At 40.9% G+C, this 26504-nt stretch overlaps 1 protein-coding gene across 1 annotated transcript; it reads right to left on the reverse strand.

Annotated features, from left to right (window-relative positions):
* Window positions 1–11416: 11416 nt before the first annotated feature.
* On the reverse strand, window positions 11417–25826 carry LOC100027354 (chymotrypsin-like elastase family member 2A). The gene is made up of 8 exons (XM_001377632.4): window positions 25606–25826; window positions 24381–24469; window positions 20721–20818; window positions 18223–18351; window positions 16029–16165; window positions 14741–14886; window positions 12327–12479; window positions 11417–11518 (listed from the first exon to the last, which is right to left on the reverse strand). Exons 1-8 carry the CDS (start codon window positions 25643–25645, stop codon window positions 11501–11503), a joined length of 810 nt encoding a protein of 269 aa, XP_001377669.2. The 5' UTR covers window positions 25646–25826; the 3' UTR covers window positions 11417–11500.
* Window positions 25827–26504: the final 678 nt, after the last annotated feature.

Raw genomic sequence — 26504 nt, forward strand, 5'->3', positions numbered from 1 at the left:
TTAAATGCTTGTATCAATAAAAAAGAACAAATCAATAACTTGGGCATGAAACAAACCAAACAAAAACAACAACCTTGAACAACAAATCAAAGATCCCCACCTAACAAAACAAAAATTCTGAAAAATTAAAATATTAACAAAATTTAAAGCAAAAACCTATTGAAGTGATAAATCAAGAAACAATTAAAAATTAATAAAATAGATAATGAATTAGCCAGTTTGACTGAAAAAGAAGAAACAGGAACAGCTGATTTAAGTAAGCCTACATCAGAAGAAGATGTGGCCCAAAGAGACTCCAGTCTATCTGCAGGTACTATAAAAGTGGGAGGCTCTTTTGCCTCTTGGCTCTCTGAGAGAAGTGCAGGGAGTAATTTTAAAGATTCCTCAGGTACTTCCAAGGACATAGAGCCATCTGGGGTTCAAATTATTGTGGCTTGTAGTTTGCATAGTAAATCCCTCCCCAGCAAGTTTGTGGGGGATCCAGACATCAAAAGAAAAGAATGTTCAACAGTTAGGGGTCCCACGCATACCATGCGAGGAGAAAGTTTTGGGATCTTTAAAGGTGTTCCTGATACACCTACTACATTTAGAGAGCCAACAGAGTCACATTTTGCATCTGGTTTGCTTACCAAAACTGACCTATACACCTCAGTGTCCAAAAGACAATCATAGTATGAATTTCCTACCTTTAAAGTGACATGAGGTTCCTTACTATGTGTGTGTGTGGGGCATGTATAGGGATTACTGGCATTAAAATATCAGGGTCTGGAAAATCAAAGGTTTCACTCTTTGATTCCAATGCCCTCCCCCTCTCCCCCTTCACACCTTCATAAAGGTGCTTGGGCAGTTTTCTGGGATCCCCTGTGCTGATGGGGATTCTCACCCAGAGTATAGCATAGATGGGCTCCATTTTTTATATATTATTGTTGGGCATTGTGTTGAATATTATCATTTTCCTCATTTGGAGCACTGTCATTATTTTGATTTGCATTGCGATTCCTATAGTTATTATTTATAAAGTTATTTCTTTTCCCGCATAGCCAGCTCCTACAGACCATCATTACATGGTCTCTCTTCCCACAGTAAAGGCATATTAACGATTTATCTGTGGATTCCTGCAAAGGGGCTATGGTCTCTCCCTGATTTTCCCGTTGTCCTTTTAACATTTCAATTTCTTTCTTTAAGTGTTCCACTGATGTATTGTACTCCTCACATCTTTCTACATGACCCTTATAAACATAGGCTGCTACTCTCTTCAATTCTTCGAGGTCCATAGAGACCCAATTAAGATAGCTAGTTTTAAAGTAGTCTTTTACCACTGAATAATAATTTTCAATGAATTGCCTACGTATTTGCCTAATGTCCCTTTCTCTGGACAAATCAAGGTCCATATATGTATTTCCCACATCAATAAGTCTGTCCATAAACTGGGAGGGGATATCATCAATTTCTTGTTGGGTTCTTTCAAATTTTTATCATTTTTCAGGTCTATCAGAGCAAGCTCTCATGGCTGTCAATAATGCTTCTCTGGCCTGGTTTAGTTTTGTGTAATCTGGTTCGACATTGGGGTTCCAATGTGAATCTTCAGTTGGCCAATAATTTCCTCTCTTACCTTGCTTCTGATTAGCTAGAGAGATGACATTATTTTTCTCTCTCTTTATCAGAAATTTTTCTAATAAAATTTCAACATCCATCCAAGTGGGGTCAAAAGTTCTGAACATGTTCTCCAAATTTTTTATAATTCATATTTGTTCTTCCTCAAATGATGGAAGATCTTCCTTGAATTTATTTAAATCTTCAGGGTTAAAAGGTGTATGGTGTCTTATAGATACCAAGTTCCCATTTTTATTGAAAATTGGAACTTCCCTTAAAGGAAATAAACTATCTGAATTTTCTCATGTTTCTGTTTATAGGCTTCTTGCTCCATTCTCAAAGGGGTAGGTATGAGAAAGGGAAGGGTTGGGCATGCTGAGGGGGAGGGTTTGTTGTTGTCTCATAGTGCCAGAAGGATGAGAGGTAGGAATGGTATGGGAAATGAATTGGGCAGGGTGGGAAGGAGGGGCAAAGGAAGAAGGGTCAGTAGCTGGGGGAAAGGATGCAGAGGGGTTATGGTAGGAGGCATGGGCAGGTTGTGAAGTTAAGGTGGAGGGGGTGGGGTAGGAGGCATGGGCAGGTTGTGAAGTTAGGGTGGAGGGGGTAGAAGTATGGGTGGGAGAAGGAATGGGTTGGGAACTAGGAGCCATATTTTCCAGAGCAGGGTGGGACAGAGATTCTGGTAATCAGGAAGTATTGAGAGATAAGTCACTCCTATTCTGGGATGTTATTAAATCTATTTTAATGCTTTTTTTAGAAACTATGAGCTCCCCCAAACTTTCCTCTACAAGCTCAAGCCAAGTATTTAGTTCTGCATATTGTTGAGTAGTAGAAGGAATTGTTTGGTTTGACTGAGAAACATGTTTTTCAAGGGGAGACTGACCTGAATCTCTTATATGATTCTCTAGCTTATGTATGGTATTTTCCAAGTTTCTCTTAGAGAAAAATAGATACAATATTACAGCTCCAAAAATTAAAATTCCAACCAGGAGCAGTGTGGAGTATAGCCTTTGCCATACATACTCTGGGATTATGAAATAGACAAAGAACAATGTTTGTACAATTTTGGTCATTTTACTGAAAAGCCTGAAAAGCCAGTTGTTAGCTAAGTTGTGTGCTGGCTGTAGCCACATTTTTTAGGTGTTTGTGTGTAGTCCTTTTTAAAGTTTCAATCCAATTAAGTCTTTTGTGTGAAAAGGTCAGAACAAGACAAGGCTAAAACTTCATACAATCACTCTCTCTAGCAGGGCTACTTTTCTCCAGGTTTTTTTCACAGCTACTTAAGAACACTCAGTCAGTTAGTATTGCCAGTGAGGATCCTCTAATTGGGTTGTTTGTTCCCTAAGGCAAGGGAGATTTAGAAACAGCTTTCCCAGCCAGGACCTTAGGGCCTTGTTGCCAAGATTAAAACAGCTATTTTCTATCTAATTTAAGGAGAGAGGGGAAAAAAAATCCAAATTTACTGACCTCTATAGCTGATCAAAATAAACTATTAAAAGCTGACTTCAGGAAGTAATAAAGAGAGAAAGAAAAGAGATTTCACAGAAATTTGGGGGTCCTCATCACACCCTTCATGGATTAGTCAGTCTGTAAGGATAATTTTAGGGTTGTGACCTAATCTAAATTAATCTTGGTCACCAGGGAATATCCCAAATAAAATACCCAAGTCAGCTGGAAATTTATGGTGATTTTAATTAATATAGAGGAAAGGAATTAAGAAAATGAGAGAGGTTTCTAGTTAGAATTTCTAAGTCCTAGTCAGGGGAAGAGAGTTTCAAGAAGTTTGGGCCTTTCCTGGAGGCTTCACGCCTCCAGAAATGGTCACTATGTCAGCTTTTACTCTCCAATGGTGACAGTCTTAAAGAAGTCTGGATGTTGGTCTTCCAGTCACTCCTCTGAGTCAGTGCTCGAAATGTCCAAACGAACGTATATTCTTGAAATAAATGTCCTAATCTGAACTTTTCGTCCTCTTTTATAGATCTTCTACTCTTGTTTCCCCTCCTCTAAATTTTCATGTCTACCAATCATATCAGACGCTTTTCTCCAGGACTGCCCATTCTTTAGTTCTCATTTCTTTGGTTAGATTATATCTTTTTGAGTTACTTAACACTTCTTTGTTAAGTTCACCTTTTGTGAGTTACTTAACCTTTTTGTGAGTAATTTACCTTTTATAGTTACTTAACACCTTTTTGTAGTAAGATCTAAAAATAGATTGTAGCTTAAAGTTCTAGCTTCACTATAAAGTAAGAGCTAAGTACCTTCATTGTTACAATTTTATCTTCACCATGAAGGAAGATCTAAGTATCTTCATTGTTGCAATCAGGAGGTAGCCAATCTTCACAGAGGTGGGTGGTATGATTCTCCTTTAGTTCTTAGGACTTGTGGTTATCATTGCAATAATCAGAATGTTAATCTTTTAAAAATGTTTCTCTCTGCTGTCATTGTGTTTTCCCTTATTAGCTAGTAAAATCTCTTAGCTCATTTGAAGGGTCTCATTCTGGTTCATTGGTACCAGGAAATGTCCAAGGTTGGTCTGGAACTCAGGTCATTACATTTCAAGTCCAGCCTTCTTTCCAGGATACAAGGATGTGCATTTCCATGCATAGAATGTCTGTCCTTTCAGGACTTTGGTCTCTTCTGGCAACAAAACTGCCATAACTGAGAGGTAAACAGAGTTTAGCTTTCTCCTGGTAGGAGGTAAAGAAATACTTGAATCAACAGGTAGTTATTAATCTGGGCACAATGCCAGATCCTGGGCGTACAAATGCAAAGAATGAAACAATCCCTACTCTTAAAGAGCTTACAAGCTAAGGCCTTAGTTATGTCCTAAAATATTAAGAAATAATATAATGCCAGAATCCTAGAAATCTGGTTTCACTTGGATCAAAGACCATTTAATGAGTCTTCTTTGAGTTGATTTATTCATTTTCAGCAAGTGAACCTGATTGTCTGAAATGAAGGAACTCAAGTCTTATTTATGTAGCTTAAATTAAGTGTGGAATTGTTTTTGTTGAATCTAGGTTTTCAAAGAGCGGTCACTGACTCATGGAGGTGTGTAATGCTATTTCAGGAATTCTGCAAGTTCCAAATTATTTTCATAAGGATACCAAGGAAGGAAGGAAGGAAGAAAGAAAAAGAGAGAAAGAATGAAAGAAAGAAAAAGAAAGAGGGAGGGAGGGAAGGGGAGAGATAGAGAGAGACAGAGACAGAGACAGAGAGAGAGAGAGGAGAGAGAGAAGAGGGAGGGAGAGGAGGGGGAGAAAGAGAGCAAATTGATCAACAGGAAAGTTTTAAGTTATTTGCTTGTTAAAATCATCCTCCCTTGTCTAACTACTTATTTGTATGAGGCAGGTTTTCCTTAAATACTTCAATGAAAACGTTTCACAAGAGACTAAATGCAGAATCAAATCTGAGAGTCCAGTTTCCTTTTATTAAGCCAGATATTAAACAAGTTTGTGAAATACTGGAAAACAACACTACTCATCTCATTAAATTTTTTTGAAAATAGTTATTTTTCATAAAAATGGATTTATGTTAAAATGTAATGATTATATTTTTGTAACTTTTTTTTTAAACCCTTACCTTCTGTCTTGGAGTCAATACTGTGTATTGGCTCCAAGGCAGAAGAGTGGTAAGGGCTAGGCAATGGGGGTCAAGTGACTTGCCCAGGGTCACACAACTAGGAAGTGGCTGAGGCCAGATTTGAACCTAGGACCTCCCATCTCTAGGCCTGGTTCTCAATCCACTGAGCTACCCAGCTGCCCAGCTGCCCCTGATTATATTTTTGTAACTTTTAACTGAATTAATAAGGAAATATTTAAGTTTTAAATTCTTTTACAGTAAATATTGATAAACAAGACCCACATAAACAAAAGCTCTTTGGGAGATGGTCTCCAATAATTTTTAAGAGGTTAGAGGGGTCCTGAGATGAAAAAGTATTATAACCTCTGATTTTATTCCAGTTAAGAGAAGAATCTCTGTTTGCCTTTAACCAGCTTGAAAGGCCAGTAAAAAAGGGTTCCAAGAAAGTATCTCTCCAAAGGAAGTGCCAACATTACCATTATTATAATAGTGCTATTTAAATTCATCCAAAAAAAGTGAGCTTAAATTATATACCGTTGTTTTACTCTGCCTTGGAATTTTGTCTTCTATTTTAAGATGATTATAAATTGTTCATACTCTTTGACCCAGCAATGCTGCTAGTAGGTGTGTCTCCCGGAGAGATGAAAGATAGGGGGAAAGGACCTACTGTTACAAAAATATTTATGTTGCTCTTTTTTTGTGTGGCAAAGAATTGGAAATTAAGGATATGTCTATCCATTGGGGAATGTCTGAAAGAGTAAAGATATATGATTGTAATGGAATCCTATTGTGCCATAAGAAATAATGAACCAGATGATCACCAAAAAACCCTGGAAAGACTTACATGAAGTGGTGCAAAGTGAATGAGCAGAACCAGGGCAATGTTATATATGGTAGCAGTAATAATGTGGGGTGATCATCTGAGAATAACTTAATGTCATTAAGTGCTGACTTGACAGAATAAATGAGTTTCTAGTAACAAGAAAGGAATAATTTCCAGGAAGGAAACCTGCAAGATCCAGGACAGCCCCAGGGAACTCATGACAAAAAATACTATTCACTGTCATAGAAGGAACTGATGGAGTCTAAATACAGATTGAAGCACGCTATTCTTCACTTTAATTTCTCCATGAATTTTTCTCCAGTGTAAGTGATATATGTCTTGTTTCACAACATGACTTATGTGGAAATTGCATGTATTGTATGACAATTGTGAATCTTAAAACTGCTCAGACTGTACCTTAGAAGATTTGGTTAAGCTATTCCCCATTTTAAACAATGGAGGTACTTGATCAGGAATGTATTGGGAATTTTAACATTACTCTACCCATACTTAGACATACTTTAGGGGAAGATAAAGTTGTAAACTCCTTACTGAACAATGAAAAGTTCCCAACTCATACTTATAGTGGAGCAAAAACCCTAAGCTAGGTAGTCTATTTTTAGATCTAATACAAAAGGATACTAAGTACCTATAAAGGTCAAATTAATCACTAAAAGGTCCAGCAACTTACAAAGGGCAAGCTTAGCAAAGAGGTGTGAAGTTTTAGTCTACTCAGTGAAGGTGATAACAAAAGAAGATGTGAACTAAGAATGGTCAGTCCTGGGGAAAACGTCTACTGTGATTGGTAGATGTGGAAATTTAGGGGAGGTGACATAAGAGAAATTTCTCTTTAAAAGGAGCTGGCTCTCTCTGAACTGGGTGTGAGTTGAGTTTAGAAGCTGAATTGGAGGGTCTCTCTGAACACTGGAGTTTTGCTTGGAATGACTTTGTGGTGAGTGATTAAAGACTGACCAGTCTCTCTTAAGGCTCAGGCCTAGGCCAAATACTATTTCCTCATACTCTGTTTCTCTCCCTTCCCTTAATTCCTTCATTCATATTAATTAAAATCTCCATAAAATCCAGCTGACTTGGGTATTTCATATTTGGGAATTTTTCCCATGGCGACCACTTATTTTTGATAAAAATCAAGACACTAAAATTTTCTTTACAATTTTGGCAATTCACAGTCTTGAAACCCACATTTTTCACGGTCACACAATACATGTATATACCTGTATCATATCACTTGCTGTCTTGAGGATGGAGGCGAGATGGGAAGGAGGGAGAGAACACGGATCACACAATGTCAGAAAATGATTATTAAAAATTGTATCAACATATAAAACAACAACAAAAAACATAAAGGGAAATTGCTTGAATGATCCAGAATTCTAGTTAGCAATGGACACTGCCTATAGGACTGCTTCCCAAGTAGGAATGTTGATTTACTAAGAAATTATCTTTGACTGACTTTGACCAAAATAACTGGTATAGAGATTTTCTTCCACAAAGGACTGAGAGGTTAACTCCTGAGGAAATGCAGGAGCCATTGGAAATGAGATATTTCTATGATCAGTGGCACTCTATCCACTGCACCATCTAGCTGCCCCCCTTCAGTCTCATATCACCATCTCTTATTATGAATAATTCCCCATTCAGTAAAGCTCTTGGGTTTGCAGCAATCACCTCCCACATTGATGTCACTTGGTTTCCCCAACTAGGCACAGTGCCGGGCACATAGTTTTAAAATAAATACGTGTTTCCTTTCTAGCTATGAAGCCTTGAGCAAGTCCCTTTCCTATCTCTGTTTCCTCTACTGTGAAATGAGGGGGTCACATTGGATGATTCCCAAGGCCTCTTCTAGCCCCAAATGGGGATTTCCAACCATCTGGTGTCTCTTCATGACAGATACTGAAGTACTCTAAGAGCAAAGAGATATTTATCACTTTAGGAAAACACACAGGAAGAGTTTACTTACTGGAAAAACAGAATTCAGTTTGCATCATCTGCTGTAAATCTTCGCTCTGCAATGGGCCCTGGCCCCCCAAAAGGGGCAGTTCAATCACAATGCCAAGGCAGGGCTCCCAACCACCATTCTGCTCTTGAAACTGGCTGAAATAGAAGACTGCTCCCTGCCAACCCTCACCACTTTTCTTCTGGTTCCCTGTTCTCCTCATCCGCCTTAGTTTTCTTCTGAAACACCACTTAGAATGGGACCTCTCCATTCTGTTTTCTCCTTTTTTTGTTACCACTAATGAAAGAGCTCAGTGTTTTTTTTTTTAAATGAAAATCTCAGAAAGAAACATTTTTGTAATCTATGAATAAATTCAGCCTAATGGAATTTTCAGTGTGCACTTAAAAGGGAGGAGGAGAGTAGGAGGAGAAAATGGCAATTGTATGTTCCCTTTGTGCTACTGGAAACTGGTTTACTTGGCCAAATCAGCACTTAATGACATTAAGGTGGATAACTTTATTTTCTTAAGTTTCCCAACTCCCTTTTCTTTCTGTATTTTTTTTGTTTGTTTGTTTTGAGGGGTTAATAAGTAGGGGGGAAATTGTGAAATGTTTTGGAGGAGAAAAAATTATTGATTGCTAAAGGATGTCTTTTGTTTATTTGAGTTTTTTCATGTCCACACTAATAATTACAAGAAAGGCAGGATTGTCTAATGGAAAGAGCAATGGATTTTTTTAACCCTTACTTCTATCTTAGTATTGACTCTTAAGAAAGAAGGGCAAGGGCTGGACAATTGCTCAGAGTCACACATCTAAGAAGTGTGTGAGGCCATATTTGAACCCAGGTTCTCTAGACTCCAAAGGCAATGAATTTTGAGTTTGAGTCAGAGTCCCAGTTCCAACTCTTCTAGCAACAAGTCAATGAACTGTTCTGCATCAGTTTCCTAGCCTGTAAAATGATAGGATTGGTTTCTAAATCCAGCTTTTAATTTTAGGATCGAATGTCTTTCTTTACCCAAGTCTGTCTCCTCATCCATACAATGGGATATCTCCAATTGTACTACCTACTCCTCACTGCTTTGTGGAGACTGCCTCATAAAACTTAAAGTGACTAACTGTTGGGGACGCAAGGAATGTTGGGAAATGTTGGTCCTGGTAGGAGATAGGAAGGGGGACCGACTAGAGCAGTAAAATAAACAATAAACACGAAGTATCTATTCTAGGCTTTGCGGGAAACCAGGTTTCCCCCAACTGGACTGAAATAAGGCATTGTGACAGGATGGACTGGGAAGTCAGAGTTCCCTCAGAAAGATTGCTTCCCCTCACTAAATCTTACCTTTCTCCTAGGTAAACTGAGGGATCTGGGCAGCTAGGTGGTACAGTGCCTGGCCAGGAGTCCTAAAGACTTATTTTCCTGAGTTCAAATCTGGCCTCAGACACTTACTAGCCATAGGACCTTGGGCAAATCATTTAACCTTGTTTGCCTTTGAGTTGATCTTCACACAATTTTGCTGTTTCTGTGTACAATGTTCTCCTGGTTCTGCTTCCTTCACTTTGTATTAGTTCATGTAGGTCTTTTTAGATTTTTCTGAAATAATCCTCCTCCTCATTCCTTAGAGTTCAATAGTATTCCATCACCATTGTATACCACAACTTTTTCAACCATTCCCCAATTGATGGATGCCTTTCCATTTCCAATTCTTTGCCACACAAAAAGAACTGCTATAAAGATTTTTTTTTTTAAACCCTTACCTTCTGTCTTGGAGTCAATACTGTGTATTGGCTCCAAGGCAGAAGAGTGGTAAGGGTAGGCAATGGGGGTCAAGTGACTTGCCCAGGGTCACACAGCTAGGAAGTGGCTGAGGCCGGATTTGAACCTAGGACCTCCCATCTCTAGGCCTGGCTCTCAATCCACTGAGCTACCCAGCTGCCCCCTGCTATAAAGATTTTAACAGATTTGTCCTTCCCCCTTTTTTTGAATCTCTTCCGAGGGACAAAACTCTAATAGTGGTATTACTGGATCAAAGGGTATGCACATGATAGTACAGTATAACCCAGATCAAATTTCTTGGGAGTAATGCTAATTGGGTCTCATCCAAAGAATTGATTGATGGCTCAAACTGACTCCATTTTGAGAAAACAAGCTATTCATGATCTCATTCATGGCCCCTTCAACCCTGTCAACTTCTCATCCATGGAGGATTTTTTCTCTCTCCTCTCTCTTTTCCCCTGGAGAGAACCAGCTCCCATCACTGTTTGTCTCCTTTTCCTCATCTGTCAGATGGGCCAGACAAGGAAATATTTTTCCAAGAAAACTTCAGATGGGGCCATGAAGACTCTAATGCTGATGTATAAACACCTACGCCTCTTAATTTATTAATTTTGAAGAGTGTCAATATGAAGAAGGTCCCTGTAAGGACTTTTTATTTATCTCTGATGAACTCATTCATAGTTCTCTCTGTTCATGTGTTTTCACAGTAATCTAAAGTCATGTCTCAAGAACACATTCAAATCAATTATTGATTGCTTTAATTTCCTCTTGAAAGGTTTTAAAATTCAAACTAATTGAGAATGAGTGCTTCTTTCCTTCTCCCCCCAAATTTATCCTCTCCAGGCTACAAGTAGCGTTAGGCAAAATCCTTGGATTTTCTAATCTCTAAAGATTTTTAAGAATAATAATAAAATAAAGATGTCTAATCTCTAAAGTCCAAGATGGCTTCCCCAGTGCCATTCTAAAAGCTTTCAAGCCTTAGCTGGTAACATGTGTGTGTGACCCTGGAGTCATGGGAGATATTATTTCTGTGATCTTTGTCCCAAAAGCAGTTGGTCCAATGATAAGAAAAGAGAAATAAGGAGATCATGGGTGTTGATGTCTCCTCTGGTGTGGCTGACTAGGTGGGGGACAAGGTGCCACCATTCCCATTTTATAGGTGAGGAAACTGAGGTAAACAATGAGAAAATCATTGTCTGAAGTCCTTGTTGAAATTGGGACTTGATCTTGACCTTTCACATTCACTTTTCTCCTCCTCCTCCTCCTCCTCCTCCTCCTCCTCCTCCTCCTCCTCCTCCTCCTCCTCCTCCTCCTCCTCTTCTTCTTCTTCTTCTCCCCCCTTACCTTCCGTCTTGGAGTCAATACTGTGTATTGGCTCCAAGGCAGAAGAGTGGTAAGGGCTAGGCAATGGGGGTCAAGTGACTTGCCCAGGGTCACCCAGCTGGGAAGTGTCTGAGGCCAGGTTTAAATCCAGGACCTCCCATTTCTGGGCCTGGCTCTCAATCCACTGAGCCACCTAGCTGCCCCCATAAGTATCTACTAACACAATCATAGTTTAGTTTTTTTTTAAATTTTATAAATAGTGACCACAATAATTCTTTTTAACTCATACATTTAGTCAAACCATTTATAACCCTTACACCTGGAAGGGAAGAATATGATGGCTGGCTAAGAAACCACTCCATTTCCATCTGTTTGATTCATGTTACACCCATTTTATTTCTTTTTGCCTTTAGAGTCTTGTCAGGGTTTGGGCCCATTTCCCAGGGTTCCTGTGTTTAGTTTTCTTCCAACACCTGCAGAAAACACAAGAGAACATTTCCAAGTTAAACTGAGGAGTTTGGGAAGAAAGGAGCTTTTGTAGAATTTCCTCTCTGTCCTATAATCTTGTCTGTTAATAGCAGATGACCCAAGATGGCAGCCAGCTATTCCTTAAGGATTTTGAATATTTTCAGAGGTTTGGAGAGTGGGCAAGAACTAATTCCAGCTTCCATTTACTCCTTTTTATTTTTAAAACTTTTACCTTCCATCTTAGAATCAATACTGTGTATTGGATCCAAGGCAGAATTGTGGTAAGGGCTAGGTAATGGGGGTCAAGTGACTCATCCAGGTTTACACAGCTTGGAAGTGTTTGAGGCCAGATTTGAACTGAAGACTTCCCATCTCGAAGCCTGGCTCTCAATTCACTCCCCCCCACCCAAGCTTTTTTTTTTTTTAAATTCCCAAATGCCCCATTTCAAGGAGCTCTGTCAATCTGAGTTCTAAGATCTCTTCTAGCTCTAATGTTCTTTGGTTCTTTTATCTGATTCATGTCCTTCCCTTCCCTTAGAAGGAATTCCTTAGCTACCAGGCAGGATGGCTGCCCTTAAGACCTAATGTACTGCCTCAGCCACTTCCTAGCTGCGTGACCCTGGGCAAGTCACTTGACCCCCATTGCCTAGCCCTTACCACTCTTCTGCCTTGGAGCCAATACACAGTATTGACTCCAAGATGGAAGGTAAGGGTTTTTTATGAAAAAAAAAAAAGACCTAATGTACTATCTTTTCACAATGCCTTCATGCTATGTCCAGGGTTTGGGCTGGGAAATAGGTGGAAACCTCTTACCTGATTGATCCAGGCATTGTAGTTGGAGACCCGAGTGAAGACAGAGGGTTTGCGGTAGTAGTTGCAGCCCAGTGATGAGCCAAAGCTCACGATGCCATGTACTTCCCAGTGCCCATCAGCTGCCTGGCAATTCAGTGGTCCACCAGAGTCTCCCTGAGGGGAAGCCAGGGTTCAATTAGATTGGATTAAGGATCTTTGGGGGGAATTTCTGAAATAGACAGAAGCTGACTTCTAATAAGCTCATAATTTGTCTCTACAACTGTGAAAGAGAATTCTTTACTCTTTTGTCTATTCTGAGTTAACACTAACTTAAGTACCTCACTAGATTTTGAAGACAGGGTTAACTCTCCTTTGCCTACTTTTGATTGAATCAAAACAAGCTTGAATTAGGTGGAGGAGCTCCAAACTAATTAGTGAATTCACACTCTCAGAAACTCAATCAGCCAGGATGAGTATTCACCTCTCCAGAAGGTGAATTTTAGAAAATTCACACCCTTAGATGAGAACCTAACCTTCAGAAGGTGAGAAGTTGATCCCACAATTTGGAAACTGTGATTGGCCCCTGTGAAGAGGGGCAGGAACAAAAAGCTACTACAAAAGCAAGAGCAGATTGCCTTTGAGAAGATAGTCTGAAGAGAGTATCTTCTGGAGACAGACTTTGAAGGAGCTTTGATGGAGACTGTAGCTTAGATCATGGGCTTGGAGCTCAGCTTCAACTTTGACTCCTGGGCTACTTTGTTGGTGAGTGAAAGGCTGACTCCTTTCCTAGTTTCTGAAGAGACTAACTTCCATCTTGGAGGAGGCTGTGTAGTTACTCACTACCAACCTTCCTGGTTGAGAATTAATTACTCTCTGCCTGGAACAAGCAGACCCAGAGTAAACATTTAGGTTGATAAGATAGATAACCTCCCTAACCTCTTCACATTTCTCTTCTTTATTGTTTCCTCTCCATTTTCTTTATATTTGTAAATAAATTTCTGCCTTGAGATATAATAAATATTGGTAACCACATAATTTCATAAAATTATTGTCCAAACCATTAATTTTCACCTTTACACACACAAATCTTTATTTAATGTATTTGATTATAATCTATAACTCCTAGTTCTGGAACAGAGAAGCCCATTAAAGAGGTCTGCCCCAGCATTGATAGACTGGAAAGGGAGGCTTAGGTGGCATTTGTTTTGTCCTTCAAATAGCATTGTGAAAGAGCTTCACCAGGGACAGACATACACCTGAGTAGAGAGACCAGGTCTGTGCTTTGAGGAATGTGAAAGAGTCCCTTCCCCTTACCTATCTCCCTTACCAGAAGGCTTGAAACCATGCCCAGAATTCACCATACCTTTGGAAATATGTTTGAAATGTTAATAATTTAAGGAAATGTCTCACCAAGCCATTATTAGCCACTAACACCAAAAATATAGAGTGTGGGATCATAGTGTGAGAGCTGGATATCACCTTCATCATTGTTGTTGTTGAGGCATTCAGTAACATCCAACAGCTATCCATGAAGTTTTCTTGGCAAGGATCCTGGAGTAGTTTGCCATTTACTTCTTTAGTGGATACTTTTGTCAGGCAAGCAGAGGTTAAGTGACTTGCCCAGGGTCACACAGCTAGGAAGTATCTGATACTGGATTTGAACTCAGATCTTTCTGACTCCAGGTCAAATGCTCTTAACCACTGAGCCATGGGACCATAGAGGTCTTCTACTCCAACCCCTTTACTTTATAGTTAAAGAACCAGAGATTTGGAGTGGTTAAGTGACTTACCACCACAGGGTAATAACTATGATAATGGTAGTGATTACTGACATATATCCCTTTCAAGTCTGTGAAATACTTTCCACACATCATCTTATTTAAGCCTCAGAATAATCTTGTGAGGGAGAATCTATAGGCATTCATTGCTTTAATTTTACAGATGAGGAAACCGAGGCTCAATGAGATTAAGTGACCTGCCCCTAAACTGTCATACTGTCAATGACAGAGGCAGGATTTCAACCAAGGTCTTTTCAACTCCAAGTCCAGGAATTTTTCTACTTTAGTATCTCTTGGTCATGGGATCTTGGCTATAGTGATGGAAAAGACCTCTGAGGCCACATGATTCAATTTGGCCAGTAATCAGAAGGTCTGAAATAACTTAATGTAAAAACAATTGATCAATAAAATTGCAACTAATGAAAAAAAATTCCTCCTTTTTCAAACAGGAAACTGAAACCTGGGAGGTTGCTTAAGGTCATATAAGCAATAAGAAACAGGGAGGGTTTGGACCCAGATTCCAATCCCTTGGCTAGTCAGTTTCTCATCTCTCTGGAATGAAGCAAGCATGACTCTACTCTGCCTGTGTGGCTCATTTCTGGTCAGAGAATGAGTTATAGATGGCAGAGGAGAGATTTGCCCATTTTCCACACTTACGTTGCAACTGGAGATCACCCCATCACCGCCAGCACACACCATGTTGGTTTTCACTGAGCTGCCCCACCAGCTGGGAAGGGAACAGGTGGCATAGTCTACCACTAGCAAGCGACCCTGCTGCAAGATATCTGGGAGAACTCCATTGGCTGGAAGGAGACCAGAGGCAGAGAGAGTTAATGGGGAGGAGGTCTTATGAGAAAGATAGGGCTCTAGAAATTAGAGAAGCTTCAAATGATTGTGTGAGGGGGAGGAAGAGGAGAAGGAGAAGGAAATTGGGGGAAGGAAAGAGATCTGCCAAAAGTTACCCAGAAATTGAATGGGGGAACTGAGACTCAAACCCATATCTGGAAAACCAATGCTCTTTGGATCCTCAGGGTCAGGAAAATATCCTTCAAATGTCCCCACTATGATTTTATTGGATATTACAAAACAACAACTGCTATACTAGCAACTTGTTTTTCTGTGGTACCTTTAGGCTTAGAAAATTCTTTCCTAATGACTGCCCCATAAGGGAGAGTGAAAATATTATTATCTTTATTTTATAGAGGAGGAAATTACATCTCAGAAAGAAGTAACTCTTTTACAGTTACAGCTAGTAAATGACAAAGCAGGGATTTGAATCCAAATTATCTTTCTCAGAATCAGAGGATTCTAGATTTAAGACTAGAAATAAACTTAGATCCATAGAATGGTCTGACTCTGAGGAAACAGACATGGAGAAGTTATATGACTTTTTCTAGGGTCATGCAGTGTCTGTGGCAAGATTTGGATGGATACTTATTAGCCCTGTGGCCCTAACAAGCCACTTAAAGGATTTTATCTGATGTGTGAAATTGGGACAGTAAGACCTGTATTATTTATGTTATAGGCTTATTGGGATGATGAAATGAGATAAAGTCCTTTGCAGGCTTTAGAAGCCAAAAAAAGGAAATTTCAGTTCTTTCTATTTATTGATCTGTCTACATATCTATCTTTCTGTTGTTCTTTCTTTGTTGTTGTTTTTTCAGAGGATCAAAGAGAACCACTGGCATCACAGGGTGACGTCTTGCCTTGGGAGTGAATTGGATTTCAGTGAGGCAGAATTTCACAAAATTGTCAGCCTCGCTCTCTCTTCCAAGGTCCAGGGGCAAGACACAACTCATGATGAGTGTTGATGGTCCAGGATAGAGTGGATTGCCTTGGATTCTTCAATGCCCAATAATAAAGGGTAGAAACTGAATCCTTCTCCTCCTGGACCACTATCCTGCTGTCTCCCCACCCCCCACCCCCAATTTGGGCTCTCACTTACTTTGCAGGCGTCCCCAGCCTGTGACATAGCAGACAGAATGGTTGGGCAGGATTGTGCCAGCAGGAGGCAGGCAGCCTAGCTGAATCTGGTCCGTCAGAGGGACAGAGCTGGCCAGTTTGAGCAGGGCGATGTCATTCCTGAGCGTGGTTGAGAGAAAAGAGAGCATTTAGGAGAGTGGCCTTTTGTCAGCTTTGTTCCCCATCTGACCCAAAGAAACTCAGCCAGCAGCCAGCCTAGAGTCGTGTGTCCTCCTCCATGGATTAATGAAGTCATACCTCCCTTCAACTCTTATATACACACACATACAAAGGAATGAACTACGACCTGCATTGTTGCAGGGAGTTCTTGGATCCATGAGCTCAAAGATCCCCTGGAGTGTGGGACTTGGAGTAACGGTGATCTCTCAGCACTTAGAGAGGAATATTTGGAAGATGATTGGAGACTGTCAGATCAGTGGGTCTCCCTGACTTTTATTTCTTCCTTCTTAAATCTCTCCTTGAGGCCATGGCCAAATAAACACGGCTTCCAAATGAACTGGTTTCCTTGGGTCCCCTCCCTGCTCAGCGACTTTCAGGGAAGAACTCTTCCTTAGAGAATCACACACCCTCAAAGAGACCATGGAAGCCATCAAGAGGTGCCACTAGCAACATTCCTCAGTGCGACTCACACCAAGTTAAATCAAATTCATTGGGAAATAATTGGGAAAAAAGATAAAAATACAGTATAACATAGACAATGTTAATTTATGGTTTTCTAAGTCAATATGCCCCTGAAGCTGTGTTTGTATTTGAGGCCATTGAAAATTTCTAAATCATCAAGAGTTCAACAGAACAGGAGGTAGTATGTCACAGAGGAAAGCCTGCTGAACCTAGAGAGTTCTGACCTAAGGGTCAAAGGATCTGAATTCTAATCCTGCCTTCATCACTTTGTACTGTGTGAACAAATTATTAAACATCTCTGTGCATATGAGGGCATTGTAATAGATGGGCTCTAGGGTCTCTCTAGCTTTCTGTGGTAAGGATACTATGACTTCCAGGGTTAGGGGCTTGTTCCATCTGTAGGAGAGTTTCAGGGTAAGGAAGTTATCTTCTTATATTGAGTCTAAATGGGATTATTTACAACTCTTTTTAGCCCTCCTCCTGTCACAGCGCTCTACCTTAGAATCCCTGCTTTCCTTCCAGAATCAGCACAAGTCTTATTTTCTGCAGAAAGCCTTTCCTAGTCACCCTAGCTGCTAGTGCCTTTACTTTTTTTTTTTAATCCTCTCTTCTGTCTTAGAATCAATGCTGTGTATTGGTTCTAAGGCAGAAGAGTGGTAAGGGCTAGGCCATGGGGGTTAAGTGACTTGCCCAGGGACACACAGCTGGGAAGTGTCTGAGGCCAGATTTGAACCTAGGGCCTCCCATCTCTGGGCCTGGCTCTCAATCCACTAAGCTACCCAGTTTTTCCCTAGTGCCTTTACTTTTAAGATTACCTTGACTTTCTGATTGACTTATTGACTGACTGATTAACTTTCTCTCTCTATCATATATGTACCTAATTACTTGAATGTTTGTTTTTCCCATTTGTCCCTCCTGGCACATAGAAAAAGTTTAGTGAAGGTTTGTTGACTGACTTCCAGAAGACAGACCTTCAGATATATAAATAAAGCATTTTTAAAATGCTTCAAATATTTGGGGGAAGTGATCACATCTCCCCAAAGTTTTCTCAAAGCTGAACATTTCCAGACCAACAAGTGTTCCTTGCTTGGAGTTAAGCAAATGGAAGATTATTGATCAGATGTGTTCTAGAGAAAGTATTTTCCCACATAAGACTTGAACTGGCTGGCTGTTGCGGTCTGAAATTCTGTGATCCCCTGCTGATCGCTCTCCTTCTTATCTAGTTTCCCTCGTTGGAATGTTCTCCAATTTGCCAATGCCCTTCTTAAAGTTTGGCACTAGAGATGATCCATGGTGTGTCCAGTGGGATTATCACTGGTCTTACTGCAGATATCGTCACACGTTCTAGACATCTGCTGCATATTCTCATTAACTAAGCATTTTCTTATCTGAGTTCATCAGTTCCATCCCAAGGAGGTTAAGGCACTACCCAGAGGACATCTTCTTCCCAAGAGATGGGCGACTTCTTCCTTTCTGCTTTCTACTAGAGCCCCTCCTCTCCTCCCAACTCAAAGGAGAAAATGCCCTTAAGGTACCCATTGGAGAGCTTGTTAGAGTTCCAGCCCTCATGGATCACACTCTTGGAAACACTGACGGCAAGGGATCCTTCCTCATTAGTGGACAGGCTGTGTCTCCCAAGCACCACTTGGTAGGTCCGAGAAGAGCTGCAGAAACGAGAAGGGATAGGAAGAGAGGGTCAGCTGTGTAGGGAGTGACGACATCAGTATTGCAGTTTGCACGTCTGAAACCCATCTTTGCCCCACACAGGTTCCAAGAGGCCTGCAGAAGGCTCGTGACAATTTATAATGACAGACAATTTGGTGTGCTCTTGCCTTGGGTTTTCTTCAGTCATTCTAGGAAAGACTGAAGAGCTCTGTGATTCCATAGGTATGGCGCATCTTCTGCTGAGCCATGAATTCCCACCACTTTCACATCCTGCAACAGTGGTTCTCAAGCTTTGCTACAGGGGCAGAACCCTCCAGAGTAAAAAAACAACAATAACACCCTGCCAACTTTGACCAAACTCTTGTAGTAGAGTCCTCTAAAATTATGATTTTGTCATGCTTACTAAGAAACAACATAAGGTTTGTTGAAAAAAATAAAATTTGGGGGCAGTGGATTGAGAGCCAGGCCTAGAAATGGGAGGTCCTGGGTTCAAATCTGACCTCTGATACTTCCCAGCTGTGTGACCCTGGGCAAGTCACTTAACCCCCATTGTAGGCTGACTAGCGCTGACTGCTCTTCTGCCTTGGAATCAGTATTTAGTATTGATTCTAAGATGGAAGGTAAGGGTTTAAAATAAATGAATGAATAAATAAATAAATAAATGCAATCACTCTAGAATACAGAAACTGAGACATCTCCTTCTTTTCTCTTTGGTGTCCAATACCGTAACCCTATCAAAGGATGGCTGTCCAACTGACTTACTGGCTGATCTTGGACTCACCAATGCCTTAGTATTGTGGTGGGAGAGAGGGGGACAGACAGAGACAGACACAGACACAGACACAGATAGAAAAGAGAGACACACATGAGAGGCAGAGAGAGGGAGAGAGAGACACAGAGAAAGACAGACAGAAGAGAGAGAGACACACAGGAGTGATAGAGACAGAGAGAGGAAGAGAGAGACACACAGAGAGAGACACACACACAGAAAGAGGAGAGAGAGAGAGAAAGGGAGAGAGAGAGAAAGGAAGAGAGAGAGAGAAAGGAGAGAGAGAAAGGGAGAGAGAGAGAAAGGGAGAGAGAGAGAAAGGAGAGAGAGAAAGGGAGAGAGAGAGAAAGGGAGAGAGAGAGAGAAAGGGAGAGAGAGAGAAAGGGAGAGAGAGAGAGAGAGAGAGAAAGGAGAGAGAGAAAGGGAGAGAGAGAGAAAGGGAGAGAGAGAAAGGGAGAGAGAGAGAGAGAGAGAGAGAGAGAGAGAGAGAGAGAGAGAGAGAGAGAGAAAGACAGAGAGAGAGAGAGGTGGAGAGGTGTGGGGAGAGAGAGGGAAGACATTTTCCCCTTTTCTTGACATGAGTAATACTATTTAATAACATACCTCCATTTTAGCGTAAATGGGCAGTCACATCTAACTCTTATGTTTTGTCTGCTGTCTCAGATCCTGAAGGCTAATGACAGTGTAACATTCAGAAGTATCTAGCTCTTCTGAAATACAAACTATTCCCCCAAGACCAGTGGCTAATTGGTTGGGAATTTAGCATGAAAATGTGTTTTCTGTGTGCTATAAATGTTGGTGAGGAAATGGTTGGTATTTAGAAGCCCGCTTGCCCTATAGAGATTCTCTTCTCAATGTGCCAACTGATATTTCTTCCAGGGTTTGGAACTATAAATGAAATAAAGCCTTTTTTTTCCTCCCTAAAGAATGAAACAACTTTTATTTTCCACAGATTTTAAAGATACATTTGCTACATAGTTTGTGTATATTTCTATGAGATGATACTTTTCATTTACATGAAATTCAACGTAATGATTTTAAAGTGGTATGTTTAATAGAGTATCTATAACATTTTTTTTTAATTTAGGGGGCAGCTGGGTGGCTCAGCAGATTAAGAGCAAAGCCCAGAGATGGGAGGTCCTGGGTTCAAATCTGGTCTCAGACATTTCTGAGCTGTGTGATCCTGGGTAAGTCACTTAACCCCTATTGATTAGCCCTCTTCTGTCTTAGTATTGATTCTAAGGCAGAAGGTAAGGGTTTAACAAATTTTGTTCCTTTTTTTTTTAATGTACAGTGTAGGAAGTAACATTAAGATTACATTAAAAATGTTTTCCCCTCTGTAGTAATTTGTAGTGAGACTCAAATGGCAAATAAAGTCTTTTTCACTAATTTGTACCCTAAGTCCCCAACAGTAGTTGTTTTTTCTCCCTTACAACAGAATTCAGTTCACATTAGCTAAGTGACTATTTGCAAAGTTCATTTAGAGTTTGACTTAAACAGACCCACTGGTTATTGGCTTGATCTATGGTCCTGAGCCCCCAAAAGAAGTGTTTGCAAATGGTAGGAGGAAGGGACGGATAGAAGTCTTCAAGCAGTTACCTGATGCAGTGAGCAGCAGTCAGTACCCAGTTGTTGGCTATCAGGGTTCCCCCACAGGTGTGTCTCCACCCACTAGTGGAAAGGTACTGAAGAGAGACCTGAGAGAAAACAAATGATAAATCTGCTGGGAAATCTATGTCTATGTCAATCAGTTAGCCTAAAAAAAACATTCATTAAGCACCTACTATGTGCCATGTTGTGTGTTAAATGCTGGAGTACCAAAAGAAGGAAAAAAAAGGCAAAAGACAGTCCCTGCCCTCAAGGAGCTTTCCATCGAATAGACGAGACAATATGCGAATAAATATGCACAGTAAACTGTAGACAGATTAAAAAGGAAATAATGGGGGGGGGGGCAGCTGGGTAGCTCCATGGATTGAGAGCCAGACCTGGAGATGAAAGGTCCTAGGTTCAAATCTGGCCTCAGACACTTCCCATCTGGGTGACCCTAGGCAAGTCACTTGACCCCCATTGCCCAGCCCTTACCACTCTTCTGCCTTGGAGCCAATACACAGTGATGGAAGGTAAGGGTTTTAAAAAAAAAAGGAAATGATTAACAGAGGGAAGGCACTAGCATTAAGAGGGGTTGGGAAAGACTTCCAGTAGAAGATGGGATTTCAGTTGGGATGTAAAGGATGCCAGGGAAGCCAATTGGTGGAGATGAGAAGGGAGAACATTCCAGGAAGGAGGGATTGACAGAGAAAATGCCTGGAGCCAAGAGATGGGGTGCTTTGTTGGAAGAAGGGCCAAGAAGCCAGTGTCACTGGATCAGAGAGCATGTGCTGGGAAGTTAAGGTGCTGGAAGACTGGAAAGGTACCAATGGGCTAACTTCTGAAGGGCTTTGGATGCCAAGAAGAGGTGTGTATATTTGGTCCTGGAGGTAATAGGGAATCATTAGAATTTATTGAGTAGGGGGAGCTGGGAGTGCCAAGGTCCAACTTGTACATCAAGAAGATAAATTACATGGGGGCAGCTGGGTGGCTCAGTGTCATAGAGAGTCAGATCCAGAGACGGGAGGTGCTGGGTTCAAATCTGACCTCAGACACTTCCCAACTGTGTGACCCTGGGCAAGTCACTTGACCCCCATTGCCTAGCCCTTACCACTCTTCTGCCTTGGAGCCAATACACAGTATTGATTCCAAGATGGAAGGTGAGGGTTTCGAAAAAAAAAAGAAGATAAATTACGTTGTTAAATGGAGGCTGTATTAGAGTGGGGAGAGACTTGAGGCAGGCATATTTAGTCCAGGTATGAAGAGATGAGGGTCTACATCACAGTGGTACCATCTACTTTCTCCCTTCTCTTCTACCAAATAAGATTCTCTTTTTTCTGAGTGTTGGGGTTGCCTAGTGTCTTAGCTATTTGATTTTGTGTTATTAATCAGCCATTTAATTTAATTATTCAAGGCCAAGTTCCTTAATATCTTCCTTTTCACTCCTCCTTTCCCTTTCTTCTTTCTCCAATCTTCCCCTTGCTGCCAACTCTTTCTGGTGATGTCCCTGCTCCTTCCTCATCACTTCCAGACTCTGGAAATCTCTCCTCTCTTCCACACTTTCAGTCATTGCTGTTCATTCATTTCAGTCACATCTGCTTCATCTTGACCCCCCTGGGGTCATCTTGCAAAGATGCTGGTGTGCAAACAGGGTTAAGTGATTTGCCCAGAGTTATAAAACTGGTAAGTGTCGGAGGCCAGCTTTGAACTCAGGAAGAGGAGTCTCCCTGACTCTAGGCCCAGTGCTCTATCCACTGGCCCACTTTACTCCCCATGCTAGCTCTTCCTTTTATATAAGCTCCTCAAGGCACGATCAGGCCCCTTACCCAATCAGAGCAGACTTCTTAAGGACACTTAATTGAAATGTCTTTAATTGATTCCTGGAGGTGTCCAGACCTAGTTAGCAGTTAAGATGAGTTCTCACCTGATAAATGTATCAGACTTTAGCATCCTGGCAGTTAAATTAAATTAATTAATAATAATGCTAAATTAAATGGGGGTGGGGTGATCTGGTTGATTAATTCAACTGATCCAACCTTACTTTATTTATGAACTCCATGCACCCTTGGGGCCCTCCTGAGTGTCTAATCTGGTGAATACAGATTATTTACCGTTTCCAGATAGCTATAAACCAAGTCTGGGAGATTCAAGGCAGATTCCAAGGAAGAAAAAGATGGCGGTGTGAGAGCCAGAGATCAGAAGCTTATAACCAGGCAAAGAAATAGATGGAACACTCTAATCAAACTAAAGAGGCTGGTCAAAGACAGACGTCCCGCTTTAATAATATCCAGTGACTAACTTCCCAGATCTGAATGGCCACTGGAAGAAGACTCAGGCAGTTGACATGGAACAACTTATTACTCTTGGAAGATTGGGCCATGCTGGAATCCTGTATGAAAATCCTTGAAATCAGTGATCTACTCAATGGGGTTTTTTTGTAGTCAACATGGGGTTTAGAGCCCAGTGGAGCTCTGGGAAATGTGAGGAGGAAAGTGGTAAAGTCATTGTAAGGTAAAGAGGTAAAATCCCCACTTTTTGTCCTAATTATAACTCTGAGACAGAATGGCGAGGGCTAGGCAAATGGAGTTAAGTGACCTGCCCAGGATCACACAGTTAGGAAGTGTCTGAGACCCAATTTGAACCCAGGTTCTTCCAACTCCAGGTTTGGCATTCTTTCCCCTGGGTTACCTAGTTGCCCCTCTTCCTCCATTTAAAAAATAAAACAAATATTTTGTTTCTGTCTTAGAATCAACCCTAGGTATTGGTTCCAAGGCAAAAGAACTGTAAGGGCTAGGCAACTGGACTCAAGTGACTTGCCCAGGGTCATGTAGCTAGGAAATGTCTAAGGGCAGATTTGAATCCATCTCTATCCACTAAGCCACCCAGCTGTTCCTCTTCTACTTTTTTTTTTTTAAACCCTTACCTTCCGTCTTGGAGTCAATACTGTGTATTGGCTCCAAGGCAGAAGAGTGGTAAGGGCTAGGCAATGGGGGTCAAGTGACTTGCCCAGGGTCACCCAGCTGGGAAGTGTCTGAGGCCAGATTTGAACCTAGGACCTCCCATCTCTAGGGCTAGCTCTCAATCCACTGAGCTACCCAGCTGCCCCCCCTCTTCTACTTTTAAAGATGGTAAGGGATAGCAGAGGGCATGGGGAGGAGCAACAATGGTCCAATGGGTAGAATGCTAGCCTTGGAAACAGGAGAGCCCACCCCACAGCATTACAAGAAGTTTATATGGAAAAGGCTAGTGGGTTCCCCATTCCTCTCTCCTCTCCTACCTACCCCCCATCCCCTAAGTGAAGCAGGACTCGGAAGCTTCCCATCCTACTACTAGATTTCTGATTATCCAAGGGTGAGTGTTTTGGCATTGGGAAAACCCAGCTGGAGAGAGAACAGGTACTGATAAAGGAAACAATATGCTAAAGTACTTTTTTCTGCCTTACATGAAAGATGGCAGCCATCTCTCATCCCCTTAATGCATCTAGCTTCCCACTCCAAGCAATTAAACCATGCTTACTAGAACACGTATTTTGGTTTATCATTTAATAATTCCCTCTAAGAGAGATTTTTATCATGTTCACAACAGGTGCATTTCTAAGAAGACACAGAAGACCTTCTTGCCACGATATGGGGTACCCTAGCTGGTAACTCTGGGGAGGGGGAGATTACTGACCTGCCAGGGCCAACTGTTGGGCGTCGCATCCTCACCTCCAACTACCCTGCTTACATTGGGTTGATAGGTGGGGACCCCACAACCTAAAACTAAAACATAAGGAGAGAGTTAAAAAGGACAAATGAGATATCAGAACAACCCACCCCATTGGCCCGCATGTCCACACCGCCTAGCCTTAGCCTTGCCACTAGACCTGTGATGGTGGTATCCAGTGGGAAGCTGTCTTGACCATCATCCTGCCTCTATACCCAGTTATTCTTTGGAACTCTTCTCTAATTTCTTTACATCCAACAAGACTGAGAACTATGGAGTGGAAGATGGCCAAGAAGAAGAGGTAGTCCTGGTGATAAGGAAGATGGATGACTCGACCCCAATACAACGTGACTGACAGAATGACAATAACTTACATTCTTATAACACATTAAAAGTGATCAAGTACTTTACTAACCACTCCCTTTGGCATAGACAGTACACAAATTATGATCCCCATTTTATAGAGAGGGAAACTAAGGCACAGAGAAGGGGAGAAGTGACTTGTTCAGGTTCTCATAGCTAGTAAATAGAAATCCGGGATTTGAACCTGGAATACTCTTGATTGCAAGTCTCATCTAGGATAGTATGGCGTAATGGAAAGACACTGAATTTGGAATCAGAGAAATTGGCTTGAATTCTGACCCTGTTGCTTCTGACCAGTTGTTTTTTTTTTTTAAATCATACCTTCTGTCTTAGTTCAATTAATATCAATTCTATCAGAATCAATTCTAAGACAAAATAGAGGCCAAGGCTAGGCAGTCAGAGTTAAGTGACCTGTCTAGGGTCACACAGCTAGAAAGTATCTGAGGTTAGATTTGAACCCAGGACTTCTATCTTAAGACCTGACTCTCAATTCACTGAGTCACTTAGCTGCTGCTTCCTCAATAATATTTAATAATTTGGAGGGATCCTGACAAAATATTTGAAAACTGCTGAGTTAGTGGATAGAGATCTGCCCTTGGGAACAAGAAATCCTCAATTCAAATTCTGGCTCAGGTACTTACTTTGTGACTCTGGGCAAATCTCCTAATATTTCTATGCCTTAGTTCTCTCAAGTGTAAAAGGAGGAGATTGGACCCAATGATCTCTAAAGTCTCTTCCTGTTCCAAATCTAATAATTTTTTTTTTTGCCTATGCCACACTATATTCTTTGTTCCCTGATTTCCCCACTCTTCTCAGACATAAATTTTACCTCCAGCCACCAGCACTGAGACCAACAGGAACCCAAACATGGTGCCTCTATAGATTTCCTCTAAGACTGTTTTCCTCAGAGAAGGCCCTACTTAAATCATCAGCCTCTTCTTATCGGCCCAAGATATGTACAGAACACAAGTGGAGTTTTTCTCAGGACTGAAGGGAAAAAAGATTCGTGTCCTTCCCAACATCTGCTACCCACTTCCTTGGAAATATTGAAGCAAAACATTGGAACAAGGCCTTCAAATTCAGATGCCAAAACAAAATAATTTTTATATCTTTGAAAATATGGTTGAAAAAGAAGATTAATGAATTGGGCATGCATTTAAAAAACTGTAAATGAACAGATTGCTAAGCCTAAAGAATCACAAAAGAAATTTGAAAATTAGGTTAGAAATAAAACTGGAGAGAAAGATTGATAAAGCAAAGATTTTTTAAAAGACTAAAATGATCAATTACTTAATTTGGTAGAGCAAAAGACAGATAGATGGATGGATAAAAGAAGAAAGAGGAAGAGGAGGAAAAGGAGAAGGAGGAGGAAGAGGAGGACCCAAACTGAAAATCAATAAGGTAAATTCACAATGAATAGCTGAATTCTTCTAGGGAGGTACTAGCAAGAAAGATGAAGTGATGGACCCATCTTCCTGTAAATATGGACATCAGGGAGAATTCCCAGGGACCTTTACTAATCCTGTGATATTTATACATAATGGCCATATACCATGACCAATAGACTTGTCTCTGCTGAAACTGTATTAAACTGCTTCCCTCCTGAAACTGAAGGGACTTGAGGAACATGTCTCCATATTTCAAACGATTAACCAATTATTCTTTCAAAACATAAAAGGGTTTTAATGTGAAAAATGGAAGGGAGAAGGATTAACAAACACTTGGAGC

The sequence above is a fragment of the Monodelphis domestica genome, chromosome 4 (assembly GCF_027887165.1).
Source record: "Monodelphis domestica isolate mMonDom1 chromosome 4, mMonDom1.pri, whole genome shotgun sequence".
Lineage (NCBI taxonomy): Eukaryota > Metazoa > Chordata > Mammalia > Didelphimorphia > Didelphidae > Monodelphis > Monodelphis domestica.

What these genes read in the sequence shown, in the direction of transcription:
- LOC100027354 (XM_001377632.4), bottom strand. Translation starts at nt 25,645, where the DNA reads ATGTTTGGGTTCCTGTTGGTCTCAGTGCTGGTGGCTGGAG. An exon ending in AGGCTGGGGACGCCTGCAAA is followed by an intron (nt 14,887 to 16,028) that starts GTAAGTGAGAGC and finishes GTCTCCTTCCAG; the next exon opens with CCAATGGAGTTCTCCCAGAT. An exon ending in GGGTGATCTCCAGTTGCAAC is followed by an intron (nt 12,480 to 14,740) that starts GTAAGTGTGGAA and finishes GCTTCCCCTCAG; the next exon opens with GGAGACTCTGGTGGACCACT.